Here is a 22,695-nt window from a genome sequence, read left to right on the forward strand (position 1 = left end):
CCCATCATACTGATAATTTTTAGCCATTCGGCAAAACTAGTTAGAACGGCTATTCCTTAAAAAACCCATTCTTACAACATGAAGCATACTTAACCCTCTACTGCACGCATTATGATAGATCTATGACTGTTTTTCTTTTCTTAAAATTGCTTAACTTGAAGTGCTGCAAAAAAATAGGATTTTTTTATGATATGTTGCCATGTGGCAACAACGTCCAACAGTGGATCTAACTTAGAAATTTCTAATTTAAAGCTTTCCTTGTAATTAATAATTTTGTTGTTTGTTTTGATTCAATTGGTGTTGCAGTATTATAAGTTTTAACACAGAACCTATAAATAACATCTTATACATACTTTCCAACAACTGATATTCCAACAGCTTTCATTTATTCCATTCTTTTTTGCTGAAAATTATTAAAAACAATCATAATATTGTATTATCATGTATGCAACATGCAGTAAATATAAATATTTTCTCCAGTAAATATTATAACAAACAAATAACAAGTATATCCAGATGCCTCAGAATAATGTAGCTACTAGCTAACAATGTTTATATATATATTATACTGTATACTATACTAAGCCTGTCTTATCTGCCTGAGAGCTAACTTACTTAAGCTGTCAACATCACTGCTCTTATCAAATGTCCAATCTGCATCATTCTCACTTTCATCTGCAGGAAGAGCCAGTTCTATCCTTTTCTTCTTTCTTTCCTACTATAGAACATGGTGATGCTTGCTAATACACTGTTCCCTGTATTCATATCTATTCAAAAGTAGTATTTCTATTAAACTAGATTTTATCCATAATGCAATTGTCATTAACATACAACTAATCAACATTATATTACAAGCATTCATGCTGTTATTGTTACAATTTAAAAGTTCACAGCTGACCTTGCTAGCTAGCTAAGCTATTGCAGTATTGCATGTTCCACTATTGCACAGTGTTGTCATTTGGCAACACATACATTTGATCGATTATAAAAAATTATTTTGATTAAAAAAATTGAGTTGTGAATATGTCATCATCACTTACTGGAGGTGATGTATCAGATTTTTTTTGTGGATCTGACATAATTTGATCCTTTGTTTTTATTGACATTTACATTTGCATTCAGCAACTACTCACAATAAACGCCAGTCTGTCAGAAATTGCGCCACAGAAAAACACTGCATGTCATGTGACTTAACCAAAGCACATCATTGGCTACACTAAGGTCTTCTCTTTCCAACAAAAAAAAATTCAATGTTTGTCTTAAAGAAACAGTGGCAGAGAAATGTACATACATATTATGTTCTCATATATCAAGGTTCTTTCTTTCATTCATTCATTCATTCATTCATTCATTTTCCTTCTGCTTAGTCCTTTATTTATCAGGGGTCACTACAGCGGAATGAACCGCTAACTATTCCATTATATGTTTTATGCAGCAGGTTCCCTACCAGGTGCAACACAGTACTGGGAAACACCCGTACACTCTCACACACACACTCATACACTATGGCCAATTTAGTTTATCCAATTTACCTATAGCGCATGTCTTTGGACTGTGGGGGAAACCGGAGGACCCTGAGGAATCCCATGCAAACTCCACACAGAAATGCCAACTGACCCAGCGAGGACTCCAACCAGTGACCTTTTTGCTGTGAGGCGACAGTGCTAACAACTGAGCCACCGTGCAACCTACTTTAATATCACTTAAGTACACTTCATAATATTAAATTGAAGCATATTTAATTTTCACAAGGGTCAGTGTAATTAAACATTGTCACATTATGTTCTAGTGTTCCTGTGTTTGTTGTGTCATGTGACATCCCAGTGTGTTATTCTATGTGCTTCTGTGATTATCATGCGCTCCTTTGTTTTCTGGCCACTAGTTAGTTTCATGAGTTTCACCTGTGTCTCACCCCTTTGTGTAATTAGTTCAATGATGTCCTGTGTATTTAAGTTCCTGTGTTCAGTTTGTTCCTGGTCTAGTCTTGAATTGTTTTCCTTTGGTGTTGCTCCTGTGTTTATATGGTCCAGTGCCCGTAGTAAGTGTTTTTGTAAATAAATTGTGTTTTTATGATAATCCCTGCGCTCCAGTGCCTTTGTGAAAAGTTGAAACTTGATTGTGAGTCAAGACGTGACAAATGTATCTTTTTAAAAAAAAATTTTAATTAATTTATTATAGATCCCTTTTGTTTTACTAAATTACTTTAAGTGGAGATTTTAAAGCTTTTTCAATAAGTATTTTGGCTAGATACTTAAAATTTGAGTAAAATCCTCTCTTCGTATCTAAACGTTCACTAAAGTACACATATTTAATATATTTGTGTGTGTGTATATATATATATATATATATATATATATATATATATATATATATTAAAAATCTGAACATGCACCATGCCCTGAGCCAAAAATTGACATGTTGGATACACAAACTGATCTTGTTTAATGGGCTAGTTCACCACAAAATGACATTCTATGATCATTTATTCACCATTTACTTGTTTCTAAGCTTTAAGCTGCGATCACACTTGACTTTTCTTCCCATAGACTTCCATTCATATGCACGTGAATGGGTCAGACCGGAAACGCAGGGTCATGCGTCAAATTTTGCAGGTTCCTCTGTGCAAAGTTCAAGCTTGGTGAACTCTGACCCGCGTAATCGCATCACTTAACTGCGTGAGACCAATCGAGGAACAAAACATGACCTCTCTGGACAGAAATTTAAAACATGGAGCAATCACTCGCTTATTTTAATGTCTAAACATCTTGTTTAATCCCGCCCCTTTTTGCAGCGCCGTACAACAGAATTTCGCACACCACACACAAAGCCCAGTGTGTCTGCAGCTTCATACATTTCTTTGTTCTGTTAAACAAAAATAAGATATTTGTAAAAATGTTCTATTCTTTCATTGCATTTTTTTTAATACTATAAATATCAGTGGTTTTCAACTTTCTTTTTTTTTTTTTTTTTTTTTATATCTTCTTTGTTCAACTGAAGAAACTCAAAGGTTCGGAAGCACTTGAGGGGACTAAATGGTGAGTAAGCTTTTTATTTTAAATCAGGAGTGTCCAAACTCTGCCCTCTGTGTCCTAGTGAGTTTAGCGCTAACCCTAATCAAACACACCTGAACCAGCTAATCATGCTCTTACCAGATATACTAGAAACTTCTTGGCAGGTGCGTTGGAGCTAAACTCAGTAGGACACCAGCCTTCCAGGACCGACATTGGACACCCCTGCTTTAAAGCATATCTTACAATCTTTAAGAAGTCCAACTTTAAATGACTACCGAGGTTGTTGGTTTCAGATACAAGACTTGCGGCTGGTCCTAGGCTAAATTGCTTGTTTGAGCTTTCTGAGAATATCTTGCAGTGACATATTTTAAAAACATTACCAGAAAAAAACTGTTAGTATACTTTAAATGTGTTAATTAGTGCTGGGATAGGAGAAAGTATTTTAGTATTCTATAATAAGACAAAGAGGGTAGTGGTGCAGAACAAAGGATCTTTTCCCACATCCTTAAAAAGTTCTTCTGAAATATGATGCAGATGTTGCACATCCACATGCTTTTCATCAGTTACAACATCTTAGAGATGAATTCACATGTTGGCCACAATCTGGTTCTATAACCATTTCCATCTTTGAAAACTTGCTTCGAGTGCAAATCATCTGCCAGAACAGAGAACAGCAATCCAATTGAAATGCAATGTAATGGTTATACTTCACACACTCTGAACATTTGGACCAGAGACAGTAACTTTTTTTTATTATTCTCATGTGGCTCTCCAATACTGTATGGCTTCAGAATGTAACAATTTGTCAGAACCACAAAGACACTGGAAGGTCATTGAGGATAAATGTGATAATCATACTGTGTGTCTGAAATCATTACTACAAAACATTATGCTGACTTCACTTATAAAAAAATAAATGTATTCCAGTGTGATCTGGGTATGCGTCTTTTTAACTAACATTACAAAGTATGCTTTCAGTTTACTTTTTTTGAGTATGTTTCTGAAATATACTTTAGGTTCTTCTCAGAAAGAAACTTAAACTTGTACTTAAGTATAACTTGTACTGACAGAATTGTTTTGTATATTTGGTCTAAACCTGTTCCTTGATATACTTTATAAATATGTATTCTAATTATATTTGTCTTGTCGTTGTTTTCACTCTTTTGTTTCAGTGGTCTTTTAATTTTTTTTATTCAAATAATATTAAATACGCCTCTGTTTCAAGGCTTAAGGCTAGTCCTAGTCTTGTATGTTAGCGATGTCTAAACCAGGAATAACATGCAGTTATACATCTTAAGATAAGTGAATGGTCCTGTTTTACAGCAGTAATGTGTTTCTGTAATTTTTTTTATAAAAGCTGCTTTAAATTTAAATAGGGCCTATGGTGGGCCCAGATTTAGGCAACGCAAGTTTATTTATATAGCACATATCATACACAGTGGCAATTCAAAGTGCTTTACACTAACAGAAATAAGACACAAGTATAAATAAAATAAAAACAAATAACATGAAAACAGCGTAAAGACAGTTCTTCCATATTCCAAAACACCGGTGTGTCATATTTTTTCATTTTACTCTGGGACTTCCCCATTCTGCAGATCAGTACCTATTCATCTATTGGACGCTAAGTTTACTTGCAGAAAGACAAATTGTGAGTATACTTCAAATGTGCTAATGATGATTCATTTCATTTAATTATTTCCTTCGGCTTAGTCCCTTTATTAATCAGCCACAGCGGAATGAACCGCCAACTTATCCAGAATATGTTTTACACAGCGGATACCCTTCCAGCTAAAACCCAGTACTGGGAAACACCAGGCATGGTGGTACCAGTTTTTATATTTATGTATAAAATAATATTAGTAAAAATGTAATCCTTAAATTTTTTTTATTTTATTTGTAAAGATATTTGTGTATTGTTGTACATCCTGTGTGCATTAAGCAATGTGTACACGTTTAAGGCGCATAACTAACATGCTCTGTGCTGGACTTTAGACCTGCTTTCAGCTGGTCAATTGTGCAGTCTATTTTAGTTCCTCAAAATAGCAACGCGCCAACAATGCGCCTCAACACACCTCCATTCTCTACCAGCACACCCATGAGTTCACAAAACGGCACAAATGGATTTGCTATTTAAACAACATGGTGCATAACAGGAAAATTATGGTTGCGTCGGTCTGAAAATACTGTTGCAACATGTAAAAATACTGTTGCAACAGCCCTAAACATGTCTTGCACCTTATTGCGCCGGGTTTATGACAGGGCCCTTTGTCCTCAAGCAACGATCTATCACTAGTAAAAAAAGTAAACTTACAGTATGAGACATGAAAACTAATTATTTATTACAAGTATTGCACAAGTAAACTTCTTGTGTACTCATATTGCAGTACAAATGAAGAATTGAATTGTGGAATACAATTATAACACAATTACACAATTTCATTGTACACTTTTATAATTTTACATACTAAAAAGAGGGCCAATTTAGTCCCAAGCAGTATTCAAGAAGTACACTTGTAAGCATACTACTAGTACATAGAACTTTTTACATGAAATACATTTAAATATATACAGTACTTCAGCATTACCTACTGTAAGTATACTTAGTACAATGAACCTAAAATGTGCTCCATTGCCTTAAGGGATTCTGATGAGAAATGCAAAGAGTTCAATCATTTCCTTATCAACTATAAACATGTTAGTCTTTTCCCAAACAATCTATGATAAAAATAGCATTTTTCATGGTATCTTGTGGCTTATCATGATAAAGTGAGTGAGCACTGTGAGTCTGTGTTTGTGTGGGTTGTGTTGTGTTTTTTTTTTCTTTGGCTGAAACTGAGGAAACCAGTGAACTCACACAGGGTTTATGCAGTCCCTTTGGGCATTCTGAACGCCTGTGCCGCAGGTCCTGGAGCAGTCGGACCAATCGCTCCATGAAGCCCAGCCTCCGTGCACACTTTCAGGCTGGGTGCCTTTTGTCACACACTCTCCATCAAAACACCACTGACAATAAAACAATCAAGGTTTTTAGTTAGTCAGAGAGCATACAATTGGGAAGAACTACAGTTGAAGTCAGAATTATTAGCCCTCCTGAATTATTAGCCCCGCTGTAAATTTTTAACAAACTGTTTAACAAAGAAAAGATTTTTTTTCAACACATTTCTAAACATAATAGTTTTAATAACCCATTTCTAATAGCTGATTTATTTTATCAGACCATAATATTTTACTAGATATTTTCAACATGCTAGTATTCAGCTTAAAGTTCAATTAGCTAGGTTAATTTAGCAAGTTATGGTAATTTAGCCAATAAGGATAGAAAATAGGAAAAAAATATTGATTAAGGGGGCTAATAATATTGACCTTAAAATGTTTTATAAAATATTAAAAACTGCTTTTAATCTGGCCAAAATGAAAAAAAATAAGGCTTTCTCTAGAAGAAAAAAATATAATCTGAAATACTGTGAGAAATTCATAATTTGGGAAATATTTAAAAAAGAATAAAAAAATCTTAGGAGGGCTAATAATTTTGACTTGAACTGTTTTTTTTTATTTTATTTTTTTTAACATGCAGTTAAATGGAAAGCTCAAATAAAGGCTGTCATGCCTTGCCCTCTCCACATTTGGTCCCATCAACAGCGCCATCCAGTCTGGAGTGGCAGGTTGAGCCCACTGTGCACCACAGGGTGCTGCAGATGTTCTGGAGAGTAAAAACATTAAAGAATAACTTCAAAGAAGTTTTAGAAGTCTCCTTATTCCTTATCTGTTTTCATGTTTGTTCAACTTTTATAGCAGTTTAACAAAAGTTTTTGTATTCTTTTTCACTTTGACAGCCATGCTTTATGGTTCAGGCCTCATTTATGAAACACAAGCAGAATTTAAAAGCCACTGTTATGCCCTTTTAACAATACATACTGTAACTCTCAGGTGTACCTAGAATGTGTCTACATTTAATCTCAAATCACCCGACAGATCATTTATGCTGTAAAATCCCCTTTCTGGGTGGACACAAAAACACAATGTTTTTGTGCGTCTCTTAATGGGATAAGGATATGAAAATTCTGTCATCATTTATTAATTTGTTAAAAACCAGTTTAAGTTTCTTTCTTCTTTTGAACACAAAGAATACTGAAGAATATTGGTAAAAAAACAAAACAGTATTATTTTGTGCTTCAGAATATCTTGTTTGTGTCCAACAGAAGGTAGAATTACACACGTTTAGAACCATTTGAGTGCGAGTAAATGATGAATTGTCCCTTTACTGCAGAGTAATGAACATTCTGGGCTTTATTTTAACAATTTAGGCTCAAAGTGCTTGACACTAAAGCATTAATGGTGTGTCCAAACAGGGTTGTGCTTATTCTCCTAATGAGTTACGGGTGTGTTTTGAGCATAACGTGCATCAGAGTCACATCTTACATTCCCTTTAAGAGTCAGTTGTGTCGTGCCGTGGCACATTGGCTATTTACATTGCGGACTTTGTAAGAGGAAAAACTAAACGCTTCACTAGCGAGAAAACCGTAAAACAGAGCAGCTGTTAGGATAAAGAATGAACCTCCTCCATTCAGCCTCTTTACTTTCTCTTTACTTTACTCCTTTACTCTCATTGAGTAAGGAAACGGTGCTGTACATACTCCACTGAAGACATCCATTAGCCTACATATTTAATTTAGTTTAACCGCAAAGATTTGCTTCAAAACTATTTCTAAATTCAGTTCTAATTTTCAGCAAACAAAGAAATGAACAATAATAATGAAGTGTGCTCTCAAACTGAGTTCTATTTAAACATGCGTCCTGTTCTTATGCCCCATATGGTGATGCAGACGACTCCAAAACCCCACAGGAGACAAATCTAAACTTGTTTTTATTAAAACATATATAAATATGCATATAATACGTAATATTGCTAATAATAATATTTTACAAGTGCAAATTTTGTAAATTTTGTTTTGTAACATTTTAATCCTTTAATTGTTTTCATATGTAAAGATAATTGTGTATTGCTGTACATCCTGTGTGTATTAAGCAATGTGTAAGCATTTGGACCCGTACAGACACATAACTAATACGATCTGCACTGGACTTCAGACCTGCTTTCAGTTGGTCAATGGTGCGCTCTATTTTAGTTCTTCAAAATAGCAACGTGCTAACAGTGTGCCTTAACACACCTCCTTCAAAGACCAGTACGCCCATGAGTCCAGAAAGTGGCGCTGATGGATTTACTATTTAAACAATGTGGTGCAGAAAGAAAAAATAAGGGTTGCGCTGGTCTTAAAATAGTAACAAATCGTGCCAAACATGTCTTGCACCCTATTGCGCCGGGTGTTTGATAAGGCCCTCTGTCATCACTTACCAACCTTCCACTTGTTCCAAACCTGTTTGTTTTTCTTTCTTCTGATGAACACAACATATTACTTTTGTCATTGTCATTTTTCACCTTGCAACAATCCTCAAAATATTTGTTTTTTGTGTTCAACAAAGATTTGGAAACCAATTGAGGCTGAGTAAATGTTCATCTTTGGGTGAACTTTCCCTTTAATTGAAAGATTACACAACCGTGTTTGAGAATTAATGGGGAAACCTGATTCACAGTTCATTAGTATGGCGTCAGCAAAACTAACACTTTTATTAAATAAATATTATTCTGCATATGCTATTTCCAATTAGACTCTTTGGTATTTGCATTCCTCTACACATTTTTCATGCAGTTGTAATTCATGGCCAGGGATTATGCTAACTGTGATCCTCCTGCACAAATACAAATGACTGCAATTCATTAATTATTATGGCCTATCCTTCTTACAAAATGATATCCTCAGAATGTGTCTGTAAAGTTTCAGCTATCATTTTAAAATGTAAAGCTGATTATTTAGCTTCATTTCTCAAGCCTTCAGTGTCAGACGATCATTTACAAATCATTTAAACACTAATTTTGTTAGAGTCCTCTTTTATGACCAATTGTTAATCATGCTTTTTAATATCAATTATAATTGATCTGATGAATATCAATGTTGAAAATGCTAATATTAATATTTTGTGAATTTACTTTTCAGGACTCTTTGATGAATAGAAAGTTCAAAATTATACTGTACCGAAAGTTCCATATAATTGATTTGCATTGGGACAACATGAAAGAATTTAAGTTAGCGGGGCACAAAGCAACACTTCTTGGTTTTGGCCAAATAATGAACAAAGTAATGGGGTTAGACAAACCATATTTACAAACACACAAGCTTCTCCTACTGAAAATAGGATCGCCGGACCTATGGTTTCTGTGCAGTATTGCCAAAAGTGCCAGGAGTAAAAATTTTACTATTTACCCCACCTGCGGGACAACTTGTAACAGACAGGGGATTAGTTGTAATGTGCTTAAAAAGTCAGATTTCACTCAATTTATTTAAATTCAGTTTACTTTAAATAGTAGCTATTTTTCCTCAGTACTTAACCACTTTTTTATTCAACAAAGCACAGCATGTTTATTATCTATTGGATAAACCTATTTGGATTCATTAGCATTATTATCCATTATTATACAATGCATGTATTTACACTATTAGCAATAAAAAGATTTTTTCTAATTAGCAAATATTTTCTATTAAAAAAAAAATATATATATATATATCAAAAGTTCTCAACATTCAAACATTATTTTGTTCATTTAATTGGTGTCCAACAGTGTATGGCTTATTTTAAACACCCTGTTACAACTAACCCCACTGTGTTGTTTTCTTCAAAACTGGCTAGCAGTCACTGTTTTTTACATCTTTCAAAATGGTTCCATCTTTTAGCCTAGAAGACGGTAATCACAACAATATAAGATTTTACTTACATACTTTCACAGATTTTTTTTTTAAATAAAAAAACATAATAAAAATACTGTAAAAATGCTTTCTCCTGTGTTTCACTGAGCACTGAACGTTTTCAATAATTGGCAGGAAGACGTCTGCCAACACTGTAGTGAAAACCTCAGAAGCATGCCATGGTTAACCCTGAGGAAATACCTGAAAACTCTGTCACATTTTACCCTGTGTTACTTTGTGTCCCCTGCTCCCCTATTAGTTTTTACAAATTTAAGTGAATTGAACTTAAAACAAATCCCCCCAACCAAAAAAAAAATAAATAAATAAAAATTAAGAACTGTGTTGTTTCAGCTCATTTGAAATTAGTTTGAACAAAAGGCAAACATCATTCTTTGAGGTTATTCAGTTTTGATACTGCAATAATCAGAAAAATGTCTGAGCAATACATCTAAGTATTAGTAAGACATCTGAAAAATCACACACTTTAAAAAAAGATCTTTAATCAATTTTTTTTCACATGTTTTTAAGTTAATAATAGATTATTAAAGTATTAAAGTTAATCAGGTTTCCCAGTACTGGGTTGCGTTTGGAAGGGCATCTGTTGTGTAAAACATATGCTGCAATAGTTGGCGGTTCATTCGGTTGTGGTGACCCCTGAAATATATGAGACTAAGCTGAAGGAAAATGAATGAAGAATGAATGAATCACATTTCAAACTAGTTTTGTTTAAATTTAAGTTCAAATGACTCATAAAGGAAATTTGATTTAACATAAAAAACTATTTTTACAGTACATGACAATACATTATAAAACAACTACAATAACAGAGGTTTAGTGGTTAGCACTGTCACCTCACAGCTAGAAGTTTGATGGTTCAAGTACCGGCTGGGCCAATTGGGATTTCAGTGTAAAATTTGTATGTTCTCCCTGTGTTGGCATGGGTTCCCCCACAGTCCAAAGACATTGGGTATAAGTAAATTGGATGAACTAAATTGGCCATAGTGTGTGTGTGAATGTGTGTGTCCCAGTACTGGGTTGCAGCTGGAAAGGCATCCGGTGCATAAAACATAGGCTGGAATGGTGGCAGTTCATTGCGCTGTGGCGACCCCTGATCAATAAGAGACAAAGCTGAAGGAAAATGAATGAATGAACAATTACAATAGCATTTAATTTTTTTCAGTAGTATTTATATAAATAATATTTCAAGTTCACACTTAGCTGATGGGTGATTATAAAGCTTGTTTGGCATGCTGTCCCGAGAGAAAGCCCTGAGTTCATAAGATCCTCGAGTCCAGGGCTATCTCCAGTTTGCAAGATGAGATGGGAGTTTGACCTTGGGTAGATCTTGAGAACTCCCCTGCTGTAGAAGCTAATGAACAGAAAGTGATTGCTCTTAAGAGATAAATAATTGCTAGGTGCATGTCTATGGTGCCTATTTGGATTAGTCAATTAACTTAAGTTGCATATTTTTGAATGGTGGGAGAAAACCGGGGAACTCAGGAGAAACCCATGTGAGCACGGGGAGAACGTGTAAACTCTGCACAGAGACATCGGCTGGCTTGGTAAGGACTAGAACCAGTGACGTTCTTGCTGTGAGGCAATGGTCCTAACCACTGGACCACCGTGCCACCCATCTAGGAAAAGAGGAGGAGTAGGGTGGAAGGGGGGATTCTTCAAAATGAAGATGGCTGTTATATGGAACTTAGGGTATTTATAGTGGCTTAGGAATCGTCTGATTGGTAAATCATGAATTGAATAATGCGGGACTGGCCGCAAGCGATCATATGCACGTGATCCTCTCAAAATTAGTTTATAAATAAACTTCACGACGCAAATTAGTAAGGCTCCTTTAATAATTCTACTAATCTAACTAATCCCCAGCATTGGCCAGTAATGTACAGTATATTATAAGTTTCATTATTATTTTTTAATCAATGATTATATAGAAGCTACAGTATCATTTCATGTATATATAGGTTTTTAAACATTTGAATAAACCTAATTACAATGTCAATGTCACACAAATGTCATAGTGAAGTCACATAATGTGGCATATACTGAAAATCAGTAATACCTGAACTTATTTAATATTCTCCAACATTTGTAGGCAACATCAATCCTTGCATTTGTGTTGTAAACCAAACACAATCATTCATAGCATTTCTAAATCCCTGTCATTTATTCTGGTGTCGTGTCTTGAACTGTAGCAGGCCTGATAAGTAAACTGAAGGCTTTATCAGCGTCCAAACAACCGAGTGGCAACACTTTTGCTGTGCCCGTGACATTTGGCCAGTAATTGAAAAATGCCCAGTATCTTCCAAGAGCTGCTGCAGAAAGAGCACATCTCCAACAATCCTGCAATCTGATGCCCTTTTTGCCTATTTTAATTCTGCAAGATGCCAAACATAAACACAAGATATGCAGCTTTTTTTCATCATTGTTCAAGCTAGTAAAATGCTCTTAAATGGTTTATAAAGTACTTCTTCAATGTAAAACATTCTATACTGATGATGTGAGATTTCCCTCTCAAACAGCTGGGAATCAGATGGTACTGATGGAACTAAAAACCGAGACTTCCTCTGGGATGGAAAGTGTGTGTGTGTGTGTGTGTGTGTGTGTGTGGTCTCTGCAGTCGCTTGAACTAATAGGGTTTTTTGTTGAGCGGTTCACATTATAACAGTGAGAAACCTCAAACAGCCTGTGGGCCTGGAAGTGAGCTGCTTAATGGGATACTTTTATAATGAGATAAAAACCCATGAAAAACATCCCAACAGACTTCTTTGTTGAAAAGACCATCATGGGTGCCTGAAAACTGCAGAGAAGCTCTACTTTCTGAACTCTGTCAGAAGCGCTTACATTTATTTTTATTAGGGTACATTATTGCCTACATTTATAATTCCCAGCAGATGTTTGTTTCCGAATGTCTGTCTGTCTTCTGTATTTCATGAAGCAATAATTTAAGAACGCTGCACGTTTAACCCATTTTTCTCAGTAGTTTGGCATCAGACAGCTGTCTGCAGGGGGAAACAGAGGTATTTCTGGGTTTGAGGAGAAAAAAAACCTTACATCTACTTCGTCACAGAGCAGTGAACTGGATCCATACTGCAGCTTGCACTGATGAGCAGCGCTGTACAGGACACCAGGGGGAGCAGAGTGAAGATCCAGCTCGTTTCTGACAGGAGGGTCATCCAGACACCAGCCCCAACCTCGACTGCGGAGAACAAGAAAAAAACACAGCAAACACTCAGGCAAAACTTTCTGCTTTGTTTTTATTCATAGAGGTCATTCTGACTACTCTGTAATGCATTGAAATTTTGTCACATCCTATTTCCATTTGACTAAAGATTTTAGAATTAAGCTTTTGACGTCATTACCTAATTTAATTAAACCCTTATTGTGTAAAGGTTAAAACACTCTCCTCAAACACACATACAGCCGAAGTCAAAATTTTTAGTCCTGCTGTGATCAAATGATGTTTAACAGAGCAAGAAATTTTCCTTTAATATTTTTATTTCTTCTGGAGAAAGTCTTATTAGTTTTATTTCGGCTGTTATAAATGCAGTTTTAATTCATTTAACCATTTTAAGGTCAATATTATTAGCCCGTTTAAGCAATATATTTTTTGATTGTCCACAGAACAAATTATTTTGTTTAGAAATGTGTTGAAAAAAAATTGTCTTTCCGTTAAACAGAAACTGGGGGATAAATATATAGGGGGGCTAATAAATCTGACTTTGGGTTCTATTTTAACGATCTAGATGCAAAGTCTTAAGAGCATGGCGCAAAAGCATTAACTGTGTGTCCGAATCCACTTTTGCTATTTTAAGGACAGAAAATATACACTGTGCTTATTCTCCTAATGAGTTATGGGTGTGTTTTGAGCATAACGTGCATTTAACCAATCTGAGTCTCCTCTCTCATTCCCTTTAAGAGTCATTTGCGTTGCGTCATGGTGCATCTGCTATTTACATGGCAGACTTTCCACTAAGTGGAAAAACTGCACGCTTCACTAGTGAGAAAACAGATAAACAGAGCATCTGCAGTACAAGGATAAAGAATGAGCCTCCTCCATTCAGCCTCTTTACTTTCTTTTTACTTTACTTTCACTCATTACTTTACTCCTTTACTAATGTGAAGTAAGGAAACGGTGGAAACTCACTCCACTGAAGACATCCATTATACATATTTAACATGGTGATCTCCAAAACCCGACAGGTGGACAAATTTAAACTTGCTTTTAGTAAAACAAATTTAATTAAATATGCATATAATAATAATCTTGTTAATAATAATAATAATAATAATAATAACAACATTATACAAAAGCAAACTGTCACGAATAAACTGAAAAAAGCCTCTTGAGATAAAGAAGGCATGGAGGCAATGGTTTTTATACAGTTGCAATCAGAATTATTAAACTTTTTTAAATATTTCCCAAATTATGTTTAGCAGATCAAGGAAATTTTCACAGTATTTGCTCTAATATATTTTCTTCGGGAGAAAGTCTTATTTGTTTTATTTCAGCTAGAATAAAAGCAGTTTTTTTTTTTTTTTAACCATTTTAAGGTAAAAAAGCTATATTTTTTTCGATAGTCTACAGAATAAACCATCATTATACAATTACTTGCCTAGTTACCTACCCTGCCTAGTTAAGCTAATTAATTAGTAGTCATTTTATAATTTTTAAGTAATAAAATAATTTTATTAGCATTTTAATCCTTTATTTTTTGTTGTGTTTTTCGTTTGTGTATTGCTGTACATTCTGTGTGTATTAAGCAATGTGAACGTGTTTGGACCCGCACAGGTGCATAACTAACATGCTCTGCGCTGGACTTTCACGGTGACCAATCATCATGCCTAAAACAAAGAAGTAAATTATTAAAGTGACGATCGGGTGCCGATACATACATCAGATAAAACTATATGTACGGGCGGGTGGCGGGTGGATGATTAGTATGAAGCCGCGGATTTGGTTGTCATTTCAGCTGATCTGCGCATCACTAGTCTGCACCATATTTTTGACAAGAGTTTACAAAGCTTAAAAGAAGCATTCTGTGTAAAGCCCCTATAGGGAGATGTTTGGGTGTGTTTTTATGGAAATGACCAATTTTTACATTTAATGACCAGCGTTTACTGCATATTCGTTTACTCCAAATTTACAAACATTTCAATGAGGTTAAGAACAAAATTATGCACAAACACATAATTTAAATAAATAAATAATACATGAATAAATGAATAAATGAAAAGTTTGAATGTGTAAAATCTGTTTCTAGGAGGGAAAAATGCCTTCCCTAGTTTTAATGGTTAACAACAAAATCAAAAGGTAGTATTTACACCCATACATTTAGTTTGTCAATATTAAACCCACATTTGGGTTGAAACAGCATAGTATTGTTTAGAGAGAAGTCTAGCACAAAAAAGAGAAAACAAATACATTATTGTTAGGACTTCCTCACTATTGTATATAGCAGAGATACAAGACAACCTACAGTACAGAAACTTCCTGAAAGCATTCTGTGAAGACTTTTCCTTTGATGCACTGATTCTTTGTTGTTTTGATATTGGGCCTTTGGTTAACACATTTAGAAAAGAGTGCACTGAATTTGGCCTTTAACCAGTAATTTCACAGTGTAGTGAAACAATTGAGCTTTTAGAAATGTAAAAGTTGTTGCAACCCAGGATTATTGAAAATACAAACCTCAGCCCACATTTTTGTAAAATACATTGATCTGGGTACATTTTGTTGTACGTTTCATTTGACAAATTCCCTAGCGGGCACCATTTCAGTGAATCCAAAATACGTTACTTACAGTACATTTATTTCAAATGCATGTCCTTCTTGGACAAGACTTAAAGGGCACTTATTTTACCGCTTATTACAAGATTTAGCTGTTGTTTGTGTCTTCAGAATGTGTCTGGAAAATTTTAGCTCTAAACACCCATCAGATTATTTATTTGTTGGAATTTTCTGCTCTGAACACAATGTAGTTGTTTTTGTTGCCTGTGCCTTTAATGCTAGTTCTCCCTGCCTAACGTTCCCACATGCCTGTCAGAGTGTGCCTCAATCTCCAGCTCAGCTGCGTCAGATAAGCAGCACAGTGACAGACATGAAGGAAGCAGATCTCACGTAACGTTTGTGAGAAATACTACAGTAAGAATTTTATCAACGATTATTTGATGTTTTGGTTGTGGAGTTGTAACGATGAGTCGTTATAAAATTCACGCATATTTACAGACAGACACACACACATTGTGCGCGTTTAGCTTTGCACCGCTTCTGCATGTAAATGTGACAGGATACACATTAATATCCAATGCTGTATGGATATCTGTTATGTTGATGTACAAGATGAACCTGATTTAACGTCCACAATCAGGGATTGAAGTACCTTCTTTTATATTTATACTGACACGTGGCTGTGGTGATAAAGACGATAAAATTGCTGTCATTCATTACAAACAAGCACTGATTTAAAAATGTTTTAAACTTGCAAAACTCATTCTTGATCACATTTGATGATGATTGATCACAGAGAGCTGAACAAATCTATTAATCCCATTTGCTTTGCATACATCCTGTCTTGTTGATATGTTTACACGCGTTACTATGGAGACATGTTAAGGGGGTGGGGGGGTGGGGGACCTTACTCCTTTGTCAAATTGCGGTGGGCCTCAAAATGGGAGGGATTTGGATCCTATTTTAACATCAGGAAATTTAAAAAAGAGACTTATTGTGTTTATCACCCCAATAGTGGACACACTATATACAGTTCTGTCCAAACAGCTTACAAAAGAGGATTTTCATCATACTGTAGGTGCCCTTTAAATCAATAATTTTTTTCAAAAGAAAATGTAAGAGAAAAGTACACTGCGACTACATAAAGTTTTACTTTGATTTTACTTTGCTTTTATCTCTCTTGAGGACCCTTGCTTCACCGGACTTGAACCTGAGCACTCTGCATCATAAGTACAACACTGTACAAAGTCACTGTACAAAGGCCATATGGTGATAGACAGGTGAGGCATAAAAACAGTCCTTTATACATTGGTAATATGTCCCTGTAAATATCAATTAATGAAAAAAACAACAAGAACATCTTAAATGTTGTTAATGTATGTAGTTAAATGTATGTTAAACTACGATTTTACGGTTTCACAAAAAAATAAGCTGAAGTATGTATTTCCAGCGAGCCTGTGTTTTGGGTGCATAGTCATCTACATAGCCAAACTTTCAAATCTGTCCAGTGATGTCACTTCGGTGTGCATACCATATTCTCATGCTTGTTCTTATCTAAAAAGCATAAAGCTAGTTTAGAAAACTCAAGAAAAAAATAGCAAGAAACAGCATAATATGCAAAAATTGTGCTGTAACACTATAAATCATGATTGGATCTTTTAGCCAAACTTGAGTTAGGGTGTAGATTATCCGAAGTGTGCATGGGCATGTTTGACTGAAGACACAATTTCACTTTTAAGGGACTGTTTCACATGGCTATGGTTTCATATGACTGTTTCATATTCATTTATTAATCATTCTTACTATTCAATGAACTTGAACACGACCAGCTGCCACCTTCAGCAAACCTTCAAATACATGCAGCACAATGATTTTATGAAAGTACTGTACGAGCGTCAAAAGTTGTGGATCTGTTCAGCAAAAGCTTTGACTGTGTGTCACTGCATCCCAAAATGACTTAAAATAATACAAAATAATATAACTAAAGTAATCTCCACTGTACTGAGCATGAGCTCTTCTCTTAACTGAACAGTCGCATCATTGATGATGTAAACGTGCTCAGGCTCGGAAGATAAAATGTGATGTGAGTGCGGGCTGTTGGGGGAGAGGGGAGTAGAGCTTAGGAAAGGCCCAAAAAATGAAACTCAACCCTACCCGAGCACCATGTGTCCAAGCGCGGCCCGGTGCATCTGTTCATCCTGGAAGTCCTCGTTTTTATGCACCTTTCTCACCGCATGCATGAGCAGAGCATGAGCTGTGCATGTTTTTTTCAGCATCCATGTTAACGGATAAATATTAGTGATTTTATACCGCATGCGGAAGCAGCGTGTCAGTGCGGAGGGTGAGCAGAGCTAAAGCAGCAGTGCCACGATCATTTCTGCGCTGGGTCTATTTTTTTCACTGCTCACACTCAATTAAAGTGACAGTGCATTGATAATGACCAAAACACATTGAATGACAGTAAAAATTAGCAATTTTACCCAACAAACGAATCGATGAGACAATAGATCGATATTTCATGTCGTAATTGACAAATAATTTGACACTTCAATTCAATAATTTTTTTGTAAGGATTTAATTACAGTAATGATTTGATTAGAATCAAATTAATTAGATAATTTATTTACTAAACCAACTGAACTAAGCATCAATGCATGCATGAAAGCCATGCTTATATTTAGAACAGCATCAAGCAATTTGTCGTACATATAGACTTAAGTTTCTAAACAACCATTTTCATGTCAAAACGGCACCATGTCAGGCTTTAAGTTTAAGTCTCCAATAAAGTTTAAATAAAACAGGAAACACACAGCAGCTTGAACTGACATGCAGGCTAATTGTATACATACTGCTACAAACATCCTCTTAAAAGCCCACAATTGTTTTGGTACGGTTGAGTAATGAAGACTAAACTGTTCATATAACAAGGGGAATCTGTTTCTGGACACATGCCATCTAAGCCTCTCAAACCACATGGTCCTCCCTACAAATTCTTTGTAAACCAAGCCATATTAAAAAAAAAACAACAACAACCAGAGTTAGCAACATTAGTGTGTATTGCCAGGTTTACATCATAAGTCAGTAACGCGCTCACATGGACTTCCAAAAGATGAAAGACAATAACTGAAAGAGAAGTGGAATGGTGAGAGGAATTTACTAAATTTAATGTGTAATGTCTTTCTGGAAAACGAAATGTGCACATTAGGCCTGTACAAAACCTTCAAATGTAGAGATTTTGATTTTGTGAACAACTATTAGTTAAACAACTATTCAACGAATGATTTTCTAATTAAAAAAATAGAGTAATATGTATTAGTTTTAATTTAACTTAATTAAATTCATGCATTGTTTACTTTGCCTTGATTCAATGTCAGAAACAAAACTGAATTTAAATTAGTTAATTTAAAAAATGTTCACGTATTGTTTTTCTGTTGCAAACTGCAAATGTGTGAACAGCTTGTAACAAATCTTTTAAAAATTAATTTCTTATCCTTTAAAAACCAATAGATTCCTTTTGTGAAAGACTTTTTTTTTGTAAAAACTCTTAGCCAATAGATTGATGTATGTTTTGCTGAGAAAATCCTAAGGATGTGACATATAATGTATGGGTGCTTCTGAGAGAATGATATGGCAATGAATGACTTTCTTGTTCAACATAATGCAAAAATAGTATTGTGTTGTGCAGAGACATGGATTAATGACATAGAGTGCTCAGCATATACAGTACAGGTACACCCCTCACAAATCTATCTTTTAAATTCATATTTTTAATAGGAAGATCTACAATATTATATTTGTGCATATACATTAGATTAGGCAGTACTGAAGCCAAAAACTGGAGCTTATCTAACACAATAACTTTTGATAATGGTCCAAAAACTAGTACACCCAAATTTATATGTTATAGAAAAATATCAAATACAAATTTTTAAAAAAGAGGAAAAATCAAGAGAAACAAACAAACAAAAAAAAATTATAATAATAAAAAAATGATGAAATTTTGTCATTTGTATTTTTTTCCCAATATTTTGCATGAATTTAATTGTATTACATTTCAATTTCTAAATATGTTTGATGACTAAAATATTATTTTAATAAATATATCTGTTTTGTTTAAATGCACTAAAATGCACTGCCTATATTCACTGAGTAGATACAAATATTCATTTTCAAAATGGGCTGTACTCTATGCTGAGCACTGTCAAGCCAGATCTACACAATTTATAATCTCAAATGTACTTCATGCTCATCCTGTCATAACTTGAATATTGATAATTTTATTTACCTCATCTCTCGACATTATGCCTGTGTGAATTGTAGATCTTCTAAACACATAGCCATATCAATATGATGAGATGTTTCTTTATTCGTGCATTCTCACCGCTTTAATTTGTTGTTGTTTATTTTGCTATTGGGAGGAAAGAGCACAGCACAAATTTGCATTTACATTAACTAAACATCACTCTCAGCAGCACGGATGCCATCTGGATTTTTGTTTAGTAGTATATTGCTGCAAAATCATTTACAACTTCTTTAAAAATTACTAATCAGAGAATGAAAAAGAACTCTGAGGAATTTAAATCATGTTGAGTCTCTTTGGGTGCTTTCACAGCTGTTATACGTTTTCTTTGCTCCAAGGTTATAAATGATACACTGTAGCATTTTTTTCAGCCGTTCAGGTTCTGTTTCACACCAGACCGACTGCTCTGAAATTAACCAGTTGAAACGAACCAAAAAGCGATCATGTGACATCATCCACATCAGTCCTGGCTATATGTATTTACTGAACTGGATTGGTCAGAATTCATGTGTGGGAAACTCACGTGGACATAAACAAAAGAGCAAAGGAACAGTTAGCAGGCAGTATGGACACGTCTTCTGTTTGTTAAAAACACCATATATTAAAAAAAAAACATTATTAAGACTTCCTAAGAAAAGTGCTTTAAAGACAGCTGGATGTCATCTATGATGAGATGGGCCTTGAATTAGGGGAAAGCAGATAAACCCTGGTGATTGGTTAGCTTTTGCGTCACACTCTGCAGCAACTGGTGTTCCTGTATGACTGTCTGACTTATTCTTTGCAATGTATAAAATCTTTTTGTAAGTAAACCTTGTAAAACTTGGGGCTTTATTTTAACAATCTAAGAGCAAAGACTAAAGTGCATGGCACAAAAGCATTCAGTGTGTCCGAATCCACTTTTGCTATTTTAAGGTTGGGAAAATACAAATAGCGCCTTGGCGCATGGTCTAACAGGGTTGTGATTATTCTCTTAATAAGTTATGGGTGTGTTTTGAGCATAATGTGCATTAAACCAATCAGAGTCTCATCTCCTATTCCCTTTAAGAGTCAGTTGTGTCACAGCATGGCACATTTGCTACATGGCAGACTTTGTAAGTTTAAAAAGTGAACACTTTACTTGTGAGAAAGCAGTTACGATAAAGAACAAGCCTCCTCCATTCAGCCTCTTTACTTTCTCTTTACTTTCCTTTTTCTCTTTACTTTACTTCTTTACTTTTCATGGCGTAAGGAAATGGTGGAAACTCACTCTACTGAAGACATCCATTAACCTACTTGTTTAATTTTGTTTGTTAAGCGCAAAGATTTGTCTCAAAACTATTTCAAAATTCTGTTCTAATTTCCAGAAAGCGAATAAATGAACAATAATATTGAAGTGTGGTCAAAAAACAGAGTTATATCCAATAACATGTCCTGTTCTTATGCTAAAAAAATTGCACCAACCACCTCTTGTACCTTCCAGGCGTACTTTAACAAACTCCTCCTAGGTATTTTATCAGATCAACACCAAAATAGGCTTTTGTCATCTAAAGGCCTTGGCGACGTTAAATTGCGAAGATCTTGAGGGGCGTGTCCGTGGCGGCCTCACAAATGTTAATGTTTTGCCATGGAACAGGAAGTTGTTATAACTAAGGCATGCATTGTCTGATCTGCCTCAAAATTCACACGTTTGATAAGAGCCCTGACCTGAACACGTTTACATGCCAATATCCAGCTACAGTCATAGCACCACTTGCTGGTAACAGGAAATGACTTGTTTTACACTGTAACAAACTCTTCCTATAAATTTTATCAGATCAAATCCATGCTCCAATAGTTTAATCCAAAGGCCTTTGTGATGTGAAATTGTGAAGATCTAGATTGGCGAACTGTATCGCCATAGAAGAAAAAATACTTGTAACTCAGCCACACAATGTCTGATCTACCTTAAGAGTCACAGGTTTGATGTGATTCCTCTCCTGAAGACATCTACATGCCAATATTGAGTCACAGCTATAGCCCCGCCTGCTGACAGATGGAAGTTTGGTATAAATCTGTGATTTATATACAGTTGAAGTCAGAATTATTAGCCTCTCTTTTAATTTTTTTCTTTTTAAAATATTTCTCAAATAATGTTTAACAGAGCAAGGAAATTTTCACAGTATGTCTGATAATATTTTTTTTCTTCTGGTGAAAGTCTTATTTGTTTCATTTCAGCTAGAATAAAAGCAGTTTTAAATTTTTTAAAAACCATTTTAAGGTCAATGTTATTAGCCCCTTTAAGCTATATATATTTTTTTCAGTAGTCTACAGAACAAACCATCATTAAACAATAACTTGCCTAATTACCATAACCTGCCTAGTTAACCTAATTAACCTAGTTAAGCCTTTAAATGTCACTTTAGGCTGTATAGAAGTGTCTTGAAAAATATCTAGTCAAATGTTATTTACTGTCATCATAGTAAAGAGAAAATAAATCAGTTATTAGAAATGAGTTATTAAAATTATTATTATTAGAAATGCGTTGAAAAGTCTTCTCTCCGGTAAACAGAAATTGGACAGAACTTTTATATTAATACTGAAATGGTTAAAGCGTTTTAGAATGAACAAAACAACATTTCAGCTGTTTAAGTTGGTCGGCCCAGGTTTGTCTATTATTGCATCCCATCACACACATTTTTACACATTTTTTAATGCACATACAATAATTCATTTGGTACAAGTGTTCCATCGTAGTTTATGCACATTTTTACTCATTGAATATAAAGTTTATTCTACTCAGTTATGCGCATACATTTTTTATGCGCATTTTCAACATGTATGCATATATTATGCGAGAATCCAAAATGTGCATAAAAATAGATGGAA

At 34.8% G+C, this 22,695-nt stretch overlaps 1 protein-coding gene across 1 annotated transcript in view; it reads right to left on the bottom strand.

Moving 5' to 3' along the window:
- Window positions 1-22,695, bottom strand: part of LOC130232338 (A disintegrin and metalloproteinase with thrombospondin motifs 7) — a 186,647-nt gene that overhangs the window by 109,292 nt on the left and 54,660 nt on the right. The window contains exons 9-11 of the mRNA XM_056462181.1: window positions 12,878-13,022; window positions 6,619-6,711; window positions 5,869-6,014 (exon numbers count right to left, since the gene is read on the bottom strand). Of these exons, the coding sequence (XP_056318156.1) occupies window positions 5,869-6,014; window positions 6,619-6,711; window positions 12,878-13,022 (384 nt within the window). The remainder of the gene's footprint in view (window positions 1-5,868; window positions 6,015-6,618; window positions 6,712-12,877; window positions 13,023-22,695) is intronic.

Source organism: Danio aesculapii, chromosome 7 (assembly GCF_903798145.1).
Source record: "Danio aesculapii chromosome 7, fDanAes4.1, whole genome shotgun sequence".
Taxonomy (NCBI): domain Eukaryota; kingdom Metazoa; phylum Chordata; class Actinopteri; order Cypriniformes; family Danionidae; genus Danio; species Danio aesculapii.